This window comes from Phalangium opilio, unplaced genomic scaffold (assembly GCF_054372755.1).
Source record: "Phalangium opilio isolate 3A_F unplaced genomic scaffold, DU_Popi_V2 ptg000390l_1, whole genome shotgun sequence".
NCBI classification, from domain to species: Eukaryota; Metazoa; Arthropoda; class Arachnida; order Opiliones; family Phalangiidae; genus Phalangium; species Phalangium opilio.
In genome coordinates, this window is record NW_028324234.1 from 141,758 (window position 1) to 161,856 (window position 20,099).

A 20,099-nucleotide genomic window follows, 5' to 3' on the forward strand; every position below is an offset into this window, starting at 1 on the left:
AATGTTCAATATAGCACATCCTCCATAGGATTAACATTACACTATACTTTGGAGGCTCTTAACTCTGGTTCTACTAGAGATACGGGGATGTCCTTTGAGTATGTTATAGTCCAATTTAACCCCCATCCAACCATACTAAAATCGTAGGACTACGACAATCAGGGGCCGAGTAATTAAACAAAATGTTCATAAACATTCCCCTCCGTAGGATTAACATTACACTATACTTTGGAGGCTCATAACTCTGGTTCTACTAGGGATATGGGGATGTTCTTTTTATTATGTTATAGCCCTATTTGCGCCCCCCCTCCTTCGTTAACATTTGCTCCATAGGATACTCCATATAGGGGAAAAACCTGGAAAATTCAGGGAAGTATATGTGGAAAAAGCTGGAAATCTCAGGGAAATTTGTTTTCCAAAAGTTGTATGAACCCTGTATCTACCTTGATGTAGATTCAAGGAAGGTTCTAGAGGATAAGTGAAGTTCATTGAGGGAAATCATGGTTAAAGCTGTTATTTCAAAGTCCCTCGTAAGAGTTGGTACGCGAGGGTGTACGCCCCTAAATTACAATGGCTTACTTTTGAATGTGATTTGAAAGTCCGGAAAATATTTAGCCTCATTTAAACTCTAAAATTAAGAATGTTAATTTGCATTTCATTTTTTTAGCCCGTTTTGTTGGACACCAGCAGTATTCAACCGGACCGAATTCTTCTCATGGACACATTTTTCCAGATTGTCATTTTCCACGGAGAAGTAACTAAATACTTGTAAGTACTAGTAAAGCGTGCCATATTAACACTGTTATTGTTTTACTAGACGATAGCGCAATGGCGGAAAGCTGGTTTTCAAAATTCAGCGGAACACGAGAATTTCCGTCAGTTGTTACAAGCCCCTCTTGATGATGCCCAAGAAATTCTTCAAACTAGGTTCCCGATGCCAAGATACATTGATTGTGACCAAGGAGGCTCTCAGGTAAATTATTTTACGTCATTGCGAAATGCCCCGGTGAATTAGAATAAAAGGCCTGTCCGAGTACGAGTACTCGGATTAGCAACCTGTTTTCATAGAAATTTGCGGGTACTCGCGACTCCTATGCAAGGCCAGTAAGACTACTCGACGAGTCCATTTTTCCCCTATGCGAGGCCTTTCTTTTTCTTCTATGAACTAAACCTAGTCTAATTTTTGTCATGTTAGTCCAATTAGTCAGTAACATAGCTCACTCGATCACGATTTAGCATTAGTAACCAATTTTTGGTAATTAAAGGGTTAACTTATTTTTAAATTAGACTCTGTGAAATGTTTTGGACTCTCATAGGACTCTATTAACAATTTTTGACTATTTTGAGGACTCACTGGACTCGAGAGTCCAGTTTTCCACTACTTGTAATTGGGCTCGCAGTCCAGGGAAACTGGACTCGAGGACTCGGCCAGTCCAGTTTTCGACTACTTGTAATTGGGCTCGCTACCTAATAATTAGGACTCAATCTCACGATTTTAATACGCCAAGGCTTATAAAACCCGCGATAAAGGTGTAGTAATGTTATCTGACTGACGAATGTTTTCATTCTTTTCAGGCTCGATTTTTATTGTCTAAAGTAAATCCATCAATTACGCATAACAACATGTACAACTGGGGACAGGTAAACCTGTTTTTTGTCTTCTTCTATATTTTAGAGTAGATTTTTAGTATCGATAAAAAGTTACGTAGAAACACTGCGAGATGCTTTCGTGTATTTTCTCCTACAAAGGCCCATTCAGACGTCGGTGTTCGTTTAATTAGACACTTGTCAATAACTACGTAAAAAATCTAGCGGGTTTGTTGTTTGAAAATTGTTAAATTTTATCGGGTTAGTGTGTAGATGGCACCACCTCGTTAGCGCCTTTTCTTTAGCCATAGCTCACTGGATCACGTCTTATGAGAGCTACTCTTTAGCGATAGCTCACTGGATCACGTCTTTTGTGAGCTATTCTTTAGCGCCTTTTCTTTAGCCATAGCTCACAGGATCACGTCTTATGTGAGAGCTACTCTTTAGCGATAGCTCACTGGATCACGTCTTATGTGAGCTATTCTTTAGCACCTTTTTTTTAGCCATAGCTCACTGGATCACGTCTTTTGTGAGCTATTCTTTAGCACCTTTTTTTTAGCCATAGCTCACTCAATCACGTCTTATGTGAGCTACTCTTTAGCGGAAAAATTTTAGGATTCTTCGTATTTTATCATTTTGGATATGGCTATTTAAGTCTTGAAGTTTTTGGTTGAAAAATTATAAGACTCATTTGTAGTTGTCCGCTGTCACGTGTGAACAGGGAAATGCATGTGCAACGAAACCTGATTCTATTCTAGTTTGAATGGGCCTTAATTAATCTAGCGCTAATCCCTTTAAAGCTACTGAAATTAGGCGTGCGCTTTAATTTCATCGTAACTGTATTTATGTAATAGTAATTGTAAAACACTAGATTGTAGTTCCGCAACACCCCCAATTTCCAATTACAAACACCTTTTCTATAGAAAAATAACCCTTTCCTTAAAAAAGCTAGTGCAATCCTGAGTAAAAGGTCCTATGGCAGTTATTATGCCAAGTCAGTTCAATTCTCACTGCACCAAACCCGACCAACCGAAATCGCTCGCGCAGGGACCCAAATTTACTGGCAAAAATACACCAATAAACACCACCCCTGGTTTATCTTTTCCACCTTATTCCTATTGCGTGTGCAGGCACAGCCGAGGCTTAGCGCGCGATTATTAGCTGACAAATTAGGGTAAATATTATACTTCCGTCTGCTTCAGAAATAGACCCAATCAAAAAATAAACAAGTTGGCTTGGTCTAGTCTCCATCTAAGGGATAGGATCACGTGACTAACGAAGTTTACTGTAGTACCATCTGTCGTTGAGCGACGAATATAAATCTCTTATTTTTCTGATTGGTTTAGAGTCTGACTCTTGGGGTAAAACTAGTTCTGCGCATGGCAAAATCAAGCCAATCAGGTATTCCCTTTCTCGCCTCAAAACCCGAGCTCGAGATCTGAGCCTTTTATAAAGATTCAAAAGTTTTGTTGGTTGGGTCTATTCAGAGTCGAAATCTGAAGCTGTCATTTCATGGTTGATGGGGGGGGGAATGTGAAATAGGCGCTTTAACTGTGGAATAGTTCAGGTGCGTTGGGACGCTAGAAATGGGGGAGGAATACTCGGAAAAATGGCGGGCGGTTTGCCTATTTTCCGAGTATTCCCCTCCCATTTCTAGAGTCTCATCGGACCTGAACCGTTCCGCAGTTAGCGCAAAAGGAGATGGAGTTGAAGCTAATATCCGGTTCACCGTATTTCGATTAATAACAAGGCAGAGAAAGGTGCGCGCGCACGCCGAAAGCTTAGAGGTAAACTTTCAAAGCGAGAACCCTCCAGCCAAGCCTTCTACTCCCCCTCTTTATACCCTCTTTGGTTAGCGCGTCTTTTTCTCTCAGATTTTTCATCATCCTTCATAATTTTTAGCCAGTGTTCTAGCATAAAAATTATCTCGCGTTAAGCCTTGGCACACGCATCGGGAATAAGGTGAATTGATACGCTGCGCGAGCTCGAGACCTTTTAAACAGGATGCCCCGACCCTAGACATGTTGTATATTATAAATTATAACGGTAGTAAGTAATCCATTATGTGTTTAAGATATTACATGTGTTAATGTTTTAAACTATATTGTTGTTGAAATGCTTTATTTTAAATTCGAATGTTTTTTGTTTGATTTCTATTTCCATGTCGTTGTGATATGTTTGTGTAATCAGGCAGCTGAAGTTCCAACGGTATTGTTTTATTGTTTCGGGTTTTTTTATTTAAAATTGGTGATGGTGGTGAATGGGTTCGCGATTGCTGAACGAGAGGTCGGATCTTTCTCAAAATCCCGTACAGTTCGCTAGAAAGCTTTTTAAAATCTCACTTCAAAATCCCGAGATCTCAACCTTAAAATTTATCTAGAAATTCCGAAATCTCAGCCTTAAAATCTACCTAGAAATCCCGAAATCTCAACCTTAAAATCTACCTAGAAATCCCGAAATCTCAACCTTAAAAATCTGCCTAGAAATCCCGAAATCTCAGCCTTAAAATCTACCTAGGAATCTCGAAATCTCAACCTTAAAATCTGCCTAGAAATCCCGAAATCTCAGCCTTAAAATCTACCCAGAAATTCCTATATCTCAGCCTTAAAAAATACCTAGAAATTCCGAAATCTCAGCCTTAAAATCTACCTAGAAATCCCGAAATCTCAACCTTAAAATCTACCTAGAAATCTCGAAATCTCAACCTTAAAATCTACCTAGGAATCTCGAAATCTCAACCTTAAAATCTACCTAGGAATCTCGAAATCTCAACCTTAAAATCTACCTAGGAATCTCGAAATCTCAACCTTAAAATCTACCTAGAAATCTCAAACTAATTTGAATTTTAAAATTATTATTGGGTATTTCCTGGATGGATAAGTCTTATAATTAGTAGAAGAATAGATAAAAAAGCACTTGGTTTTGCATTGTAAGTTACATGTTTTGTCATGTTCTTAAAATGTTCGTTTCGGCACCAGGTTTTTTTATGCAATGAAAATTAAAAAGGCATCGGCGGGTGGGTGCAAATTATTTAAACATGTCAAGGCCCAAAGACTCCTTGTTTTTTTCGCGTTGCCCATTCCCCGAAGTGTTAGTTTTCGAAGTAAAACCATGGATAAATGATGCGTGTGAAAAACATTCGACTCTCTATAGGATGTGTAACTCCCTATACTAAAAAGTAGACAAGTGACCTAGCCGATACTAGCGCCGCCTGGCTACTAGTGCTAGAAAACCTCGCGTGAAAAATAAAATGTACTGGACATAAGAAACAAAAACCCACCGTTTTGCTTCTTGCAGACGACGCGAAGAAAAAAATCAACCATAGCGCGTGTGTGTTTTTTTTTTCTTATGTCCATATTATTTTTAACGCGACGCTTTCCAGCGCTGGTAGCCAGGAGGCGCTAGTATCGACTTTTCTACTTTTTAATATAGGGAGTTGCACATCCTATAGAGCATCGAATGTTTTTCACGCGCATCCTCTATCTATGGTAAAAAGACCTAATCTTCTTTGGACCACAGCTCTCCCCAGTCACGTGCCTATCTCAAATAATTTTTCCCACCCAGCTTTGCCTTTTTTACAGACCCTTCAAGTATTCCAACTCCTTAAGTCCTTTAAACCAGTTAATGTTTGCTTCATTTGCGTGTGCAATTTGCGTGTGCAACATGCGTTTTCAAGCAATTTAGAAGATCTTATTGTAGAGATGTTAAGTAAATGACCCAAAAACCTGTGGAGCTTTACGCGTCTAGAACATAGATATATTAAAAGGGTAGATACACAATTCAATGGGAGGTCGACGCGGAAGGGGCAACGAGCAGACAGCCGCTATTTTCTGGGGGTAGCCGTATAAAACGCCATCTATCGGGGACAAATTAGCGGCCAAAATTGGAACTATCATAAGGATGAGTGGCACTCTATGTTAACTCCCTATAGGGCATAATAAGTCAAACCCTCGGACATGGAGGAAGGATACGAGCTATGGGCTCTATAGGAGAGGCCAACTAATAGGCGTGCGGGAAGCCAAAAAGGGTCACGGTGGCGCCGCCAGACGGCGAGTAAAGTAACTAAAGTTCAAACAAATTATTGCTCTATAACGTGTAAAAAACAGGTATTTTTGGGTAAATCGGAAAAAAGACAAATTTCTAGCGTTTCCTTTATTATTTTTGCAGTTAGGAGCGCTGCAATCAATAACTAACCACATGTTTCGATTTGTTGTTCCCGACATGGTTTTGAATTTTCATTAAAACTTTAATTACTATACTCGCCGTCTGGCGGCGCCACCGTGACCCTTTTTGGCTTCTCGCGCGCCTATTAGTTGGCCTCTCCTATAGAGCCCATAGCTCGTATCCTTCCTCCATGCTCTTACCTTCAGAAAACGGTGGTATTTCCTCGAAAGTAAGTAGAAATACAAGTTCCAAGTGTTTTTTAAAAGATTTTACAGGTGTAAAATGGTAAAATTTATAAAATACGTTTTTCCGCTCTTAGCTCGTATAAAATGGAGTAATGGCATCTCCGAGGGTTTGACTTATTATGCCCTATAGGGAGTGCCACTCATCCTTATGATAGTTCCAATTTTGGCCGCTAATTTGTCCCCGATAGATGGCGTTTTATACGGCTACCCCCAGAAAATAGCGGCTGTCTGCTCGTTGCCCCTTCCGCGTTTTTTCGTTAAGCCTAAGCCAGCGAAGTGGATCTAGACCCTTTATAGTTTTACTATATCTATGGTCTAGAACGCCAGCAAGACGCCACACTTTTTTCCCTCTATTTCTATGGCCTGTACATTATAGCCCACTTGATCACGCCGATCAGCTTGCGTCGTGTTGCGTATGATCGAGTGGGCTACTGTTGAACTTAACCAGAGTTGGGCACTCCTTTTTAGATAGATTTTTTTTCTATCAAACTATCATAGATGGCGAAACTATCAATTCTTTTGGCTATATTTTAGAGTGGAACTCCTTCTTAGATAGATTTTTTTCCTCTCAAACTATCATAGATGGCGGAACTATCAACTCTTCTGACTATATTTTAGACTGACATTGCTGGTTAGATCGATATTTTTCCTCTCAAACTATCATAGATAGCGAAACTATCAACTCTTCTGACTATATTTTAGACTGACACTGCTGGTTAGATAGATATTTTTCCTCTCAAAACTATCATATTTGGCGAAACTATCAATTCTTCTAGCTATATTTTAGACTGGCATTATTTGTTAGATAGATTTTTTCCCTCTCAACAAATCATAGATGGTGAAACTATCAAATCTTCCTTCAATATGTTAGATTGGCTCTCATTGTTAGATAGATTTTTTGCCTATCAAATCAAATTGAAATCTTTAGGGACGACTAAATTAATCGATTATTTAATTTTCGGACTTTAAATTTGATTGTTTTCGATCAAACTGATTTGGTCTCTACCTAATTTTACTCTGTTTAATCGATTCCTGATATTTCCTGATTTTGTAGAATTTCTAATATTTTCATATATTCATATAATTTCCATAATCTCATTTCTCAAGTTTGACTTTTAACTGTCTATAGTTCAAAAGCTACTTTTCATAATTTTTAAAATCATTCGCCCTTGATTTAATCTAAACCATCTACTATAAACGGTTAACTAATAATAATTAAAGGCAAAAATTGCAATTAAAAACTGTGGGTAATAAAAATCAGAAAATCTACACTTTAATTTATCTACTTCTACGTTTGGATGATTTCGTGGAATCGTTCTTCCTCCTCGAGTAGTCGTTCACATCAGTGACAGCACGGAGCTTCTATATACAAGAAGCTCCGTCTTCACAGTTTGAACTGTTGAACCATCGTTTATTTTATTTTTATTTATTTGTTTGAGAGGGTTATAACGACCACCAAGTACAGAATCTTCTTATAGAATAAACCTACACTTGCTAACGTTAAAATATATTAAAAACTTCGATATCATTCAAAAAACGACTTATCTTTCCAGAAATTTTCATAACTATCAAAATTGCCTATCAAAGATTAGCTCATAATTTTTTTAAAATCAAATCAGAAAACAGATGTCGCCAAATAAAATCACTCAAAAAATCAATATATTTCTCAAGGAATAATGCCTATCATTTTTTATGATTTCTAAAAGATGGGGTTAGTAGCCAGATCACGTTGAGAATCGATATTTTTCTCTAGAAGATTTCAACGAATCAATGAATCATATCAACTTCGAGTGCACTTTCTAAGCTATCAAACTCAATCGATCATTATAATTCAAATTTTTCTCGAAAATAACTATCAAAATTGATACTTTGATTGGGGCAGATTTAGTTTTCTATCGTATCAAGTGGTAAAACTATCAAATGATATGATAGTGCCCATCTATGAACTTAACAGATACTTTCTGAAGGATTCTGGGTCAAAATGATGCGTCGATTGCACTTCACAGTAAATAATATTGAAACCAGTCTGGGAAATAGGAAAATTTTAGGACCAGTAACCCCCCTAGTGTACAAAAAATAAAGTGGTCTCCTTACTGGTCCCCCCTTATTTTCACTATAGATTTTCAATTAATAAACTGGTCCCGAGGACCAGAAACCTTTCTTCTTGAATTTAAAAACTAGTCCAAGCTGGTTTGGAACCAGAGTTATAAAATTTCCCTAACTAATTGAAACATTCGACTAGTCATTTTGACAGAGATTTGTCAGTTTAAAAACGCGCGTTAAGCCTTGGCAGGCACACGCAATGGGAATACGGTGGATTAACGAATGTGAACCTAATCAGTCATTCTTGTTTGAAGCAAATGTTAATGCTAACACACTAACAAATAACCTTTTTCTTAATTTCTTTGCCGTTTTACTAAATTTCCTCCTCGTTGACACATTGTGGATTGGTAATTCGTTTCCAGATGCCATCAAACGCAACGGTATTTTATATTTTTACGTTTATTTGGTTCATTGGTGACGGTTTACCTACTTAGTACACGCGTAATTTAAAGGTGGAAAGAAATGGCCAGACACATTTTGTATAATTGTTTTAAATTTTGTTAAAGACACAAAGGCCGAGTCTCGTTTAATTCGTGAAATTTTAAATATAGAAATAATGTTGGAACATTTTACTTTCTAAAACGCGCTACCGGAAGCTGCTGTCAGTTCCTCTTGATGTAGTTTTAAAATATACAAAGAAGGCTTAGGCTTAAGCCTAATCTTACGCATTACGCGGAGCCTCCGGGATATCTAGGCCCATGCATGTCGATTTTTACGTGGGGAAATATCCAGTTTCATAGACGAAATATTTTTACTCTTTGTGTGTACGAGGTGGCGCTTTTATGACCGTTGCGACCGGGGTCTTCCATAAATTATCGATGACATTTTAGGGGCCAATTATAAAACTTTTATGAAAGAGAAAGGTTTCACCTTTAAATTAACGTAATTTTTAGGGGCTATTCACTTTTTATTGAATCTATTGGTTAGATTGTATGTACAAAAAAGTAATTATGAGATTTTAACATCGTTGTTTTTTTAGTAAAGCAAAACTTCTTGAAGTTGCTAATTCACAGTTTTCATATACCATTAGAGGATTTTTTACCCCTTCAAAACCTTTCATTTTTTAACCTTAACATTTATATCCTTTACTTCTTTGGAATGATTGTTTAATAAAGGTCTTCGGAAATCAAAAACATTTTTTAAGTATCCGCGACCTCGGCTTCTCCGCTCTACGTCTATACCTTGTCCTAATATTGTAGCAGTCGACGGGGTCATGAGGCTGAACTTGTTTATTTTACGGTGCTGAAAGCGCCACCAAGCGGGAAAACACGGCGAACTAAATTAGTCAAAAAAATATTCTTGCTTCGCTACATGCATGGGCCTAGATATCCCGGAGGCTCCGCATTACGTTATTGCTAAGCCTAGTTTGAAATTTTAATTAAGTTGAAGAGTCCGTGAGCCAACCTCTTACGTAATTATGACGCGGAAGGGCAATGAAAATAATTCCCACTATAGATTTTTAAATCATTCTAAAATTTTTATCTTAGTGAAATTCTAACCGATTTTAACGAAACTTCTCTTATTTTGAAGAGAAAAATACCCTCTACGTTATTAAATTTCAATTAAAAAGTGCATTTTAAACGAGACTGGCCCTTACCCGAAACTTACCAAATGCGTTTATTTAATTTTATATAAATTTTTTAAGGTTAAACATGGATAAAGAATTGGCGTGAGGAAATTTGTTTTCACTCTACAGGATAAGTAACTCCCTATCTCAAACGACAGCTTATTCTGTATATACTCTGTTACAACATCGGTTGTCAGCACGCTCAAAGCAAGGTCTCTATGTAACCTAGCTTTGTGCGTGCTGACAAGAGAGACAATAAACTTCAGGATTTAAAATTATAAATATCCGCGAGTTTTTTGTAGCTCGAGTGCACGGACCTCTAGGCCTTAGTTTCAAATACTTGTGAAATTGCCAACAGCCTACCACACGTATTTGAAACTAAAGCATAGAGGTCCGTGCACGCGAGCTACAAAAACTCGCGGATATTTTAAATCCTGAAGTTTTTCGTCTTTTGTCAGCATGTACAAAGCTAGGTGACGTAGACACCTGACTTTGCGCGTGCTGACAACCGATGCTGTAACAGAGTATATACAGAATAAGCTGTCGTTCGAGATAGGGAGTTGCCTATCCTATAGCGTGAAAATAAATTCCCTCACGCCCATTCTATATCCATGGTTTTCCTATAGAAAATTTCCCATAAGAAAATTAGCAAACTTCGAAAATTTATATAAAATTATCGGAATTTTGAATTCCGTACACATTCCAATGTGAGACAAAATATATATTTACGAGACTATTATTTTTTTTTTTAATTTCAGGACTCGGGTGCGCCAGTTTTAACAGATGATGTCAGTCTGCAAGTTTTCATGGACCATTTGAAAAAACTGGCTGTGTCTAGTTCCGCCTAAAAATAATTAACAAATTAATAATTAATTTTCAAAATGTTGTGTCACTTTATATTCGTCAAAATTGTTTTCTTTTTTCAAGAAATATTATAAGTTAAATGTTTATTACGAGGGTTGAAAATAAATATCTCATATAGGAAAATTATTCAATATGGTGTCACTTTTATCTACGTCACGTGTTTTCAGCTACAGCAATAGGAGAGGAGTGGAAGCTCTACCGCTCCACAAATATATATTACTTTATTGCCCCTAAACATGACTAGAAATAGAGAGTTTCAGGCTTGATTGATTTTGTTTGATCTACTCTTGGGCCACTTACGATTTGACGTCAGAAACGGAAACTCCTCTGTACTGCGCGCGGAATATGCGCGATAAAAAGAACCACAAGTTTTTCTCCACTTTCCACTCCCCCTCCTCGATGCAAAAATAACGTTGTTGGAATCAAAGGCGTTGGAGTCGATTCATTTGTCGCCCCTAACAAGGGTTCAACTTCATTATTTTTATATTATTTACATTAATTTTTCTGGCCTATTTCTGAGATAGCGTCTGTCTACGAGATCGTTAGCTATGTCTGTCCGGATTCGCATCCGATGTTTTGGAATTACAAAAGGAACTCTTATCGTGACTTATGTGTATAATTTACGAGATATGACGTGTCTTTAATCAAACGTTGCGCCATTATGATATATGATTAACAAAATATCTAAATTTCAGCTTTTAGTATCCCTTTTGAAAATATCACACACACCCATACCAGAAGAAAATAGGGGAAGTGGGTAGCTTGGGCAACTTCGCGAGGCGTCCCGTTTACGGATTTTTCGCGCCATTTCCCTCCCCGTGGGGGTGAAGAGAGATAGGATTTTTACGCGCATTAACACACGAGTGACGTTATTCTGTGTACAGTACGGTCCTACGCCTTCCAACTGACTAGAGGCGTCTGCTAGAGGCAGTGAGGCACTCAGGCAGAGTGGCAGAGGCTGGAATCGAGTGGTAAGTACTAAATTCATAACTTATTTTAAAATATATGTCTTTATTTTTAAATACAATTGTATTTTTAAGTCCCAGGGAAAAAATTAACCTGTCCGAAGTTTTGACCTGTGATAGGGAAGAGTTCAAAGTAATAAAGTTGTATCCAAGTTGTTGTTGTTTGATTTTTAACATTGGGATTGGTTTGGGTAGATTTTACTTTTCCTTTCAACACAGCCTGAGTTTTCTTATCGGTAGTTTCCTTGTACGTTAAATCACACTGAGTACTCTTAACGACATTCATTTTATTAAATAACCGAATTTTCGTCCTTAATTAAACCAATATCCGCATTAACCTGTTGCCTGACGTAACCCTAACTCAAACTGAAGCACAGCAGAAATATAAGCAGACTACACAAGTTAGTTTTACAGTTCGCTACATGGTGGCGTTCGCAATGAAATCTGGTACTATTTTATGCTTCGCGCCGATTGGCCAGATTCAAATTTTAAGGGTGGTAGGGGAATCGACCATTGTAAGTGAGAATCACTGGACGACTTGTATGGCTCAAGGCTACGGCTACCCTTTTCCCCTATTTTCTTCTGCCCATACACGTTGCCTTTACATTTTGTCACGTGATTATAGGAGCGCGTGATTTTGAAATATTTCACCCCCCCCCCAAATCACACGCGTTTCAAAATTGCTAAGCCTAACTTCAGTTTCAAAATTGTGTTCCAAATTTTTCCTTAAGTCAACAAAATTTTCCAGCAAAGGTAAGACCTTCAAGTTTCTATATGAGCGGCTAAATGTGCGCCTGTTTTTGTTATTATCAAGTTAAATCAACTGAATAAATTTCCCCCTTTTCCAAAATTGTATGTTTTACTCCAAAATATTGCTACATTTTCTAAATAATTGCTAATTAGCTTGTTTATTGCCACCTTTTCCAAAATATTATTCTATCTTAAAAAGAGGCGCACTTTTAGCCACTCGTGACTCACATCACACCACAGTGACCACACGTATTGTGGTTGCGTATTGTGAAGTTGCTACTCTGCTGGGTCTGGTAGGCACTCCCTGCAATTATTTCAAAAATGGGAAAATATGCCAAGAAATTAGGAAATAAACCAAACCCACGAATGGCGCAAATGGTTAATAAGGCATTGGGCCGTGAAGTATGTAGAGTGGACCAGTTGGTAAGAAAAGACATAAAATATGTAGCTACCCCGCCGAAGAAGAAACTTATACCATGTTATACCCGTCTAATTTCACAACCAAAGAAGCAGAAGTAAGTAGAAAATCAATCGTGAAAGTAGAGTTAGAAATCAAATTTGGCTTCCCCCACAATTTTATAATGTTGTCTTGGTTTAAAATTCACTCTTAGGAAAATTTCTAAATGTGAAGACAATTCCGTTACAAGAAAAAACCAATTTTCACCGGAGATTCCTAGGTGCTCTAGAACTCCAAGCCCTCCATTGACTACTTCGTCTAAAAATTTCTGGAGTAAAAGCACTGTGGAATATTTTAGGGAAACACCTAGTCCTCCTGATCAAGACCAAGATGATGACAAAACACGTTTACCCGTGAAGCAGCAAGAAAAATGTCCTGCTAAACAATGCAGGAAAGCTTGGACCGGGGATGAAGAAGATCGTTTGTTTATTGGTGTTGGGAAATATGGTGTTGGTTCGTGGTATAAAATTGCCCATGAATTCGGAATTAAAAGATCGAGCAATCAGCTGTATGGAAAATGGAGGAACTTTTCTAAAGGCAATAATATGTTAAAGGTTAAAATGAGGGTTTTAAGCAAACCACTTTCACACGCAATATTGAGTCCAATTTCAAACGCACAAAGTGCAATATTTAATTGGACAACAGGGTAAATAATTGCCGCTTAAATATAACGAGTTAATATTTAAACTATGTTTGCTTATTAATTGCTTTTAAAATTTAGTTTTCCAAATACTGGCAACACTTGTTTCATGAACAGCGTAATCCAGTGCATTTTAAGAATCCCAAAAGTGCAAGAAATTGTGAAAGATGATACTTTGAAGGGGAATTCTTTACCGAAAGGAAGTGTTATCAGGAAACTTTTGTGTATACTTAATGGAGACGGTAACTTGGCCAGCAATTTAAAAGAAATTGCCAATGTGTGTAGTGTAGGATCTGCCACAAAATTTAATGCACCATTGTAGCTCGTAAAAACAGGATTCTGCTTTAAACGTCCAGTATCCTTATGCTTATTTTAGGCCCTGATTAAACGTTTGGACTCTGAAGCAGATTTATCAGTTAAATACTCGGCCCTCGCGTTAAGCCTTGGCATCGGGAATAAAGTGGGTTTCCATTTCCAAATGTACGTATATATTTGTAGCTAAATAAAAGCGAAGACAAAATTTGATTGAAAGTCTTTTAAATAATCCGTATAAACTATACATTCCAAATAAAATTTTAAACACAAACTGATATTTGGTATAAAAATACATTTCCAAAGTAACTATGGTAAAACTTTTATATATATTTTTTTCAAAAGGGCTAATGAAATTCTTAGGTTTTAATCGATGTAACATTCTGACACTCAATGGCCTAACTACATTTAAACTATACCCCAGGAAGGTCTCGGTGAAAGTAGTTGTATTTCAGCAGTTTTTGAAAAACCGGTTAAAGTAAATGTAGAAATTAGGCTAAATGTATGACCCTTTTTTGGACCAGGCGTGATTCTTGTACTAATTATTGGACCAATCTGTATAGTGAAACGTCCAGGAAATACAGATTCCGAATGATATTAAAATTAGTCTAAGGTATTTAATGAAATTATTACCATTCCTTCTTGGAACTTTGTTACGGAGGTGCTAATTTCAAATTATCCATGAAATATGAATATGAAACATTGTAACTTCAAAATCACTATGAGATACTTCCTGGATGTTTCACTATGCAGATTGGGGTCTTATAGTTAGTAGTATCGATAAACAATCACTTAAATTTTCCTTTTACCCTCCCTTTAAGGAAACCCAGTCCAAACCAGGTTTCCACATTGAGTGTGACGTCACGCTAAAGATAATAAGCCTAAATCGATTAAAAACCAAAGTAATTTCTTTATCTCTTTAATCTTAAATTACTTAAATTATTGTTGTAAGGTGTCATTTATTTATCGAATATTTCTAATGCAAGAAGCGAATGCTCATTTTTTCTTCAACGTCTGTGCGTTCCAGGGTGGCGCAAAATTCCTCAAATGATATCTTCTGATCGCCATCTTGATCCGCTTCCATGATGGTTCGATCAGCAATACTCGCCAGCTAAAAGTGTTAATTACAGATCGTTTAATTTAAGAAATAACGTAAAAAAGTGAAGTTAGGGAGGGGGTGTTCCATTTCGGGGCTCTCAGTTCCAAGTTAGGGGAGGGTGTTCCATTTAGGGGCTCTCAGTTCAAAGTTAGGTAGGGGGTGTTCCATTTCGGGGCTCTCAGTTCCAAGTTAGGGGAGGGTGTTCCATTTAGAGGATCTCGGTTCCAAGTTAGGGGAGGGGTTGTTCGATTTAGGGGCTCTCATTTCCAAGTTAGGGGAGGGGTGTTCCATTTAGGGGCTCTCAGTTCCAAGTTATGGGAGGGGACGTTCCATTTAGGGGCTCTCAGTTCCAAGTTATGGGAGGGGACATTCCATTTAGGGGCTCTCAGTTCCAAGTTAGGAAGGGGACATTCCATTTAGGGGCTCTCAGTTCCAAGTTAGGGGAGGGGTGTTCCATTTAGGGGCTCTCATTTACAAGTTAGGGGAGGGGTGTTCCATTTAGGGGCTCTCAGTTCCAAGTTAGGGGCGGGGTGTTCCATTTTGGGGCTGACTGTTATATAGATTTTCTAAAACGCATTTTGCTGTAAAAGTACGAGTCGAAGAAGTTTAAAAATGGGTGTAATTGATCGGAAATAATTTATAATGTTATGTATTGGTCTACTTGTTCACATCAGTAACTTATTTAGTACTGAAATATCTGACTTTCCAAAAACTGTTCGAAAATAGGGTGTTAATACAATTTTGGTCTAATAATCTTGGGAGTTCTTTAAATACAATTTTTCTACAATAATCTTGTGCAGGGTGTTTTAGAAAGGGTGGTAGGATCTCAGAGTACCCAACCATGGACCGGCAACTGAATAGGGAGCTAGGTTTGCTTAGAGCAACGCCTGACACTACCGTAGTGGCGGCCGATGTCGCAAGTTTATCACCAAACCCTAGTTAAATAGTAAAAATTCGGCGATAAATTGCGGTCGGTAGACACCAGAGGGCGCTTGCTACGCAGTAACGCATTGCCTTTTGTTAACGCGGGTTTAACACAACCATGGTTAGATAGTCCGAGGTAGGAACGAAGTACAGGCGATTTTGAGTCAAATGTTCTATCACATTTTGTCCTACTTTACAAGTTATGATTGAACTACGATTATATGCTAAAGATTGTAAACAAAGTCTTCCATTTTACTTACTTGATCTTCGGATATATTTGCTCCAACCATCATGTGCAGAACTGCCAGAAGTTCATCTCGAGAAATTTTGTCATCATCATCCAAATCGTACATCTTAAAAGCAACTATAAACCAAAAAGCAATTAAGATTTAAAATACTATTTTCTGGTAGTGTAATGACACCTCCATGCCTTTGACTACGTAACTTATATCTGTATGAAGTTAACACAGAGTGACAAGCTTAAAGCGATAAAGAAGTAGAGAAACAAGTTAAGGCTGTTAAAATAAGACAAAATTGTTTTCTACAGCCAATCAGGGTCCTCTAAAAAAGGCTGCGACTCATTCGTTTCTGTTAAATTAAAGGGTACCAACAAATGAAGCGAGTTACAGATAAAAACGTACTAGTTTACTCATTAAATCATAATTTGTGCACTCTGTATGAAGTAACTGGTTGGGGTGGAGGTCAATCTCTATATCACGTGTTCATGGCTAAGCCAGGGTTCATACAACTTTTGGAAAACAAATTTCCCTTAGATTTCCAGGTTTTTCCCCATACACTTCCCTGAGTTTTCCGTGTATATCGAGTATCCTATGGAGCAAATGTTAACGAAGGAGGGGGGGGGCAAATTGGACTATAACATACTCAAAGGACATCCCCGTATCTCTAATAGAACCAGAGTTATAAGCCTCCAAAATATAGTGTAATGTTAATCCTATGGAGGGATTGTTTATGAACATTTTGCTCAATTCCTCGGCCCCTGTTTGTCGTAGCCCTAAGTTGTTAGTATGGTTGGATGGGGGTCAAATTGGACTATAACATACTAAAAGGACATCCCCGTATCTCTAGTAGAACCAGAGTTATAAGCCTCCAAAATATAGTGTAATGTTAATCCTATGGAGGGAATATTTACGAACATTTTGCTTAATTACTCGGTCCCTGTTTGACGCAAATTTCATTGACTTCCCTGAATTTTACTAAAAATTCTAAATTTCCCTGAGTTTTCCCTGAGGTTTTTGTCAACTTTTTATTTCCCTGATTTTTCCAGGTTTTTCCTGTTTCCAGGTTTGTATGAGCCCTGCAAGCTAACAATTCAGTTCACAATATTTCTTTGGTCAAGGATTTGTACTTCATCATCCCTTTAAAAGGATAGTTCGTGAAATGGACACTCACATCTTAGTTTTTCTTCACGGTTGTTGAGTTTATTTTCCTTGCTCTTTTTGATTGGTCTAAAGCGAGAAAGAACTCTCATGAATTGACGGAAGTTGATCCGATCATCGTAGGCCTCTGCGAAGAATGCGTGCACAATTCGATCGCCCAAAGGGTTGATGGCCAACTCGGGAATGCGCAGAAAATCTTCACGACTAACAATAAGAGAATTATAGCTTCTCTCGAAGTAATAGTAAAGAACCTCAAGCACAACGTACTCAAAGACTCGTTTGTCACTCACCTCAGAGTTCCATTATCGCCTTTATCGAGACTCGTAAATCTGCTGTACAAACGCTCAATTTGGCTTGGTAAAACTGAACGCAATTAAAAAACACAAAATATTTGTTAAGTCCTCGGCATTTTGGACTAAGCTTCAAACATAATAATTAGTAGTGTGCGAAAACCACTTATTGAGTAGCGAACCCGAATTATTCGTTTGAAATGGTTAACCGAATACCTCTAAAACAATACATTTCTTTTATATTCTAAAAACGTAAGAACATGTGCAATCGGAACCCTATAAGGGCTAGGGTACTCAGGAGGAATTGCCCAAGAGTGGCCTGAAAGATGAACCTAACCTAAACTTAACCATAACCAACTTACCTTAAAAATCCCTGACTTTCCCAGCTTATCCCTGAAAAATTTTCCCAATTGGGTTTCTTTGCCTACTCAACGTACATATCTCGACCTTATCAGCCTGTTTCGTATTGTTCACACCAATAGAGTGGTACTGAGAAGGGAGGAGCTATGGGAACGTGACGTCAATATTGGGGGTCTAAATTGTATTGCTTAAGCTGACGACTTCCAATATGGTCGCCAAAACCGAGGTAAGAGATAGGAGCGTGTGACGTCATGAGAAAATTCGTGGTAGCAGACTATGGTCAGAAATATTTTTCCCATGCCCCATCAAACCATGCCACCCGAGGTCATTCCTTCAAGCTTTTTCTCCCACCCTCCCATAAAGACCGCTTGAAGCACTCGTTTTTTCAATGGACAATTCCCCTCTGGAACTCCCAACCCTTTGACCTCGCCTCCCTAAGGTTCCTACCCAAATTTAAATTGGCTTCAAAACATTCCTGCTCACACCCTCCTCTTCCTTGTACTTCAATTCCTCCCTATGGAGCTGTAAGGCTTCTCAAGCCCTAGCTCGTCACCCCCAAACCATAGATTAACTAACGCTAGGGATTGTTCGTTCCCCCTAAAAGATAAAGTATACATGTTCCAAATGCCCCCTAGCAGCAGCTACTTTCCCTAACAGGAAGTTATAAGAAAATTGGACCAAATGTCACGTGTCCTATGACGTCAAAATCAAAACCCCGCCTAAAATTGGGCGCCGCCATCTTTAAAATCCGCAAAACGATTTATTTTGCCTAGAGATGGCGCTATATCTACATCCGTTTCGGTCCAATAAATTGGGGGAATGAAGAGGGGAATCAAGGAATAATTCGGAACATGTAGTTGGCGATAGCGTTACATGGGACACCCGGTTAGTGAACAATCCCTAGCGTTAGTTAATCCATGCCCAAACGGAACAAAAAAAAAATTATAGCCCTGGCCATTTTAAGGTGTTTACCAGAGCCCACTTCATCACACCTAGCCCATATATAGAGGGCTTTCAGATAGGATAGTAGTACCTCACACCCTCCCAAGTCTTACCGCTGTTCTGGTAGCCATATTGAAGTGGTCTCAGCTTCATTCCTGCTTTAAACCCACCAATATGGCAGCGTAAATTATGTCATGAGACTCAGCTCCTCCTTCAACTGAAAGCTCTCTATAACACTGCTCGAAACATGGTTTGATCATGGATTAACTAACGCTAGGGATTGTTCACTAACAGTGTTTTCGACGTATTAATATCGCCATCTACATGTTCCGAATTATTCCTTGATTCCCCCTAAACGGATGTAGATATAGCGCCATCTCTAGGCAACATAAATTGGTTTTGCGGGTTTTAAAGATGGCGGCGCCCAAGCAATTTTAGGCGGGATTTCAATTTTTGACGTCATAATGACATTTGGTCCAATTTTCTTATAACTTCCTGTTAGGGATAGTAGCTGCGGCTAGGGGGGGGGGGGGTTTGGAACATGTATACTTTATCTTTTAGGGGGAACGAACAATCCTTAGCGTTAATTAATCCATGGGGGGATATATCAAAGGAAATCCCTGACTTTTTAGGAAAGAACTATAAATCCCTGACCTATTCCCCCCTTTTTCCAGGTTCCGCACGAACCCTGTATGAGGAACGGGTAGCTAATAATTTACTTCAGGAAAAACCCACAATTAAAGGGTTAGCTAGACTAGGTATTATTAATGCAAAAACACCACTTACATCCAGTTTCTTGTTGAATTTCAGCAATCTCTTCAGACTGAAGCATCAACGAAGATTTATTTCCCATTTTTAACTCTCAAAAACTTTCTCCAAATTATTATTAAAAAATATTAAAAGTTCAAGTTTTGATGGACAAAATTTCGCTTCAACTTTTTTTCAAGGACGAGTTCAATTACAGTGACAAAGGCTTCAGTTGACTGTTTAACTATTTAATACTATTACACTTAACTTTAAAACACCACTTAACTTAGGGATTGCTATTTAATCTTTAAAGGCCATTTCTTAGGCCTAACTTCAATTAAAAATTAATTTAAGCTGGTAAAGATCCGAAATTTAAAATCAGGTTAATGATGCAGCGCAGGAAATAATGGCAATGATAGAAGTTAAGCAACAACTTGTAAGTTGCAACACAGCCCACTCGATCACGCGCAATTGACACCCGTTCAAGGAATTCGAATTTAATATATAAGCGCGACATCCGGACTTTTGGTAGGAAACTCAAGGGAACCGAAAATTATCATTACGGGAGGCGGTAGCTTTTTTGGGCAATATCCTCTCATTCCTCTGTCACACTGTTCCTAATAACCTGAAATTTTAATGAGAGAGAGGGCCGGAACACACAGGACATTGTCCAATAAATTTAAAAT

At 38.2% G+C, this 20,099-nt stretch overlaps 3 protein-coding genes across 8 annotated transcripts in view; 2 read left to right on the forward strand and 1 right to left on the reverse strand.

Moving 5' to 3' along the window:
• Sec23 (transport protein Sec23) overlaps positions 1-10,656 on the forward strand; it is a 30,777-nt gene extending 20,121 nt beyond the window's left edge. For 2 of the 4 annotated variants that reach the window (XM_089861381.1, XM_089861378.1), the window contains exons 16-21: positions 668-754; positions 818-973; positions 1,576-1,641; positions 3,778-3,795; positions 8,462-8,479; positions 10,425-10,656. In XM_089861381.1, coding sequence (XP_089717507.1) covers positions 668-754; positions 818-973; positions 1,576-1,641; positions 3,778-3,795; positions 8,462-8,479; positions 10,425-10,514 — 435 coding nt within the window. In that variant the 3' untranslated portion in view covers positions 10,515-10,656. The remainder of the gene's footprint in view (positions 1-667; positions 755-817; positions 974-1,575; positions 1,642-3,777; positions 3,796-8,461; positions 8,480-10,424) is intronic. The other 2 variants (XM_089861379.1, XM_089861380.1) reach the window with 2 other exon arrangements.
• Positions 10,657-11,983: 1,327 nt separating this feature from the next.
• Positions 11,984-13,862, forward strand: LOC149594101 (uncharacterized). 3 transcript variants are annotated; one of them, XM_089861517.1, is made up of 4 exons: positions 11,984-12,760; positions 12,857-12,922; positions 13,001-13,348; positions 13,424-13,862. In XM_089861517.1, exons 1-4 carry the CDS (start codon positions 12,567-12,569, stop codon positions 13,662-13,664), a joined length of 849 nt encoding a protein of 282 aa, XP_089717643.1. In that variant the 5' UTR covers positions 11,984-12,566; the 3' UTR covers positions 13,665-13,862. The 3 variants fall into 3 exon arrangements, with proteins under 3 accessions (XP_089717643.1, XP_089717642.1, XP_089717641.1); XM_089861516.1 differs by having other exon boundaries at positions 11,991-12,248; positions 12,519-12,760; positions 12,857-13,348; XM_089861515.1 differs by having other exon boundaries at positions 11,991-12,248; positions 12,543-12,760; positions 12,857-13,348.
• On the reverse strand, positions 13,863-19,876 carry elm (calcineurin like EF-hand protein 1 elm). Its single transcript, XM_089861518.1, has 5 exons — positions 19,453-19,876; positions 17,365-17,437; positions 17,088-17,278; positions 15,938-16,041; positions 13,863-14,765 (listed from the first exon to the last, which is right to left on the reverse strand). The coding sequence occupies exons 1-5, from the start codon at positions 19,517-19,519 to the stop codon at positions 14,631-14,633; spliced, it is 570 nt and encodes a 189-aa protein (XP_089717644.1). The 5' UTR covers positions 19,520-19,876; the 3' UTR covers positions 13,863-14,630.
• Positions 19,877-20,099: the final 223 nt, after the last annotated feature.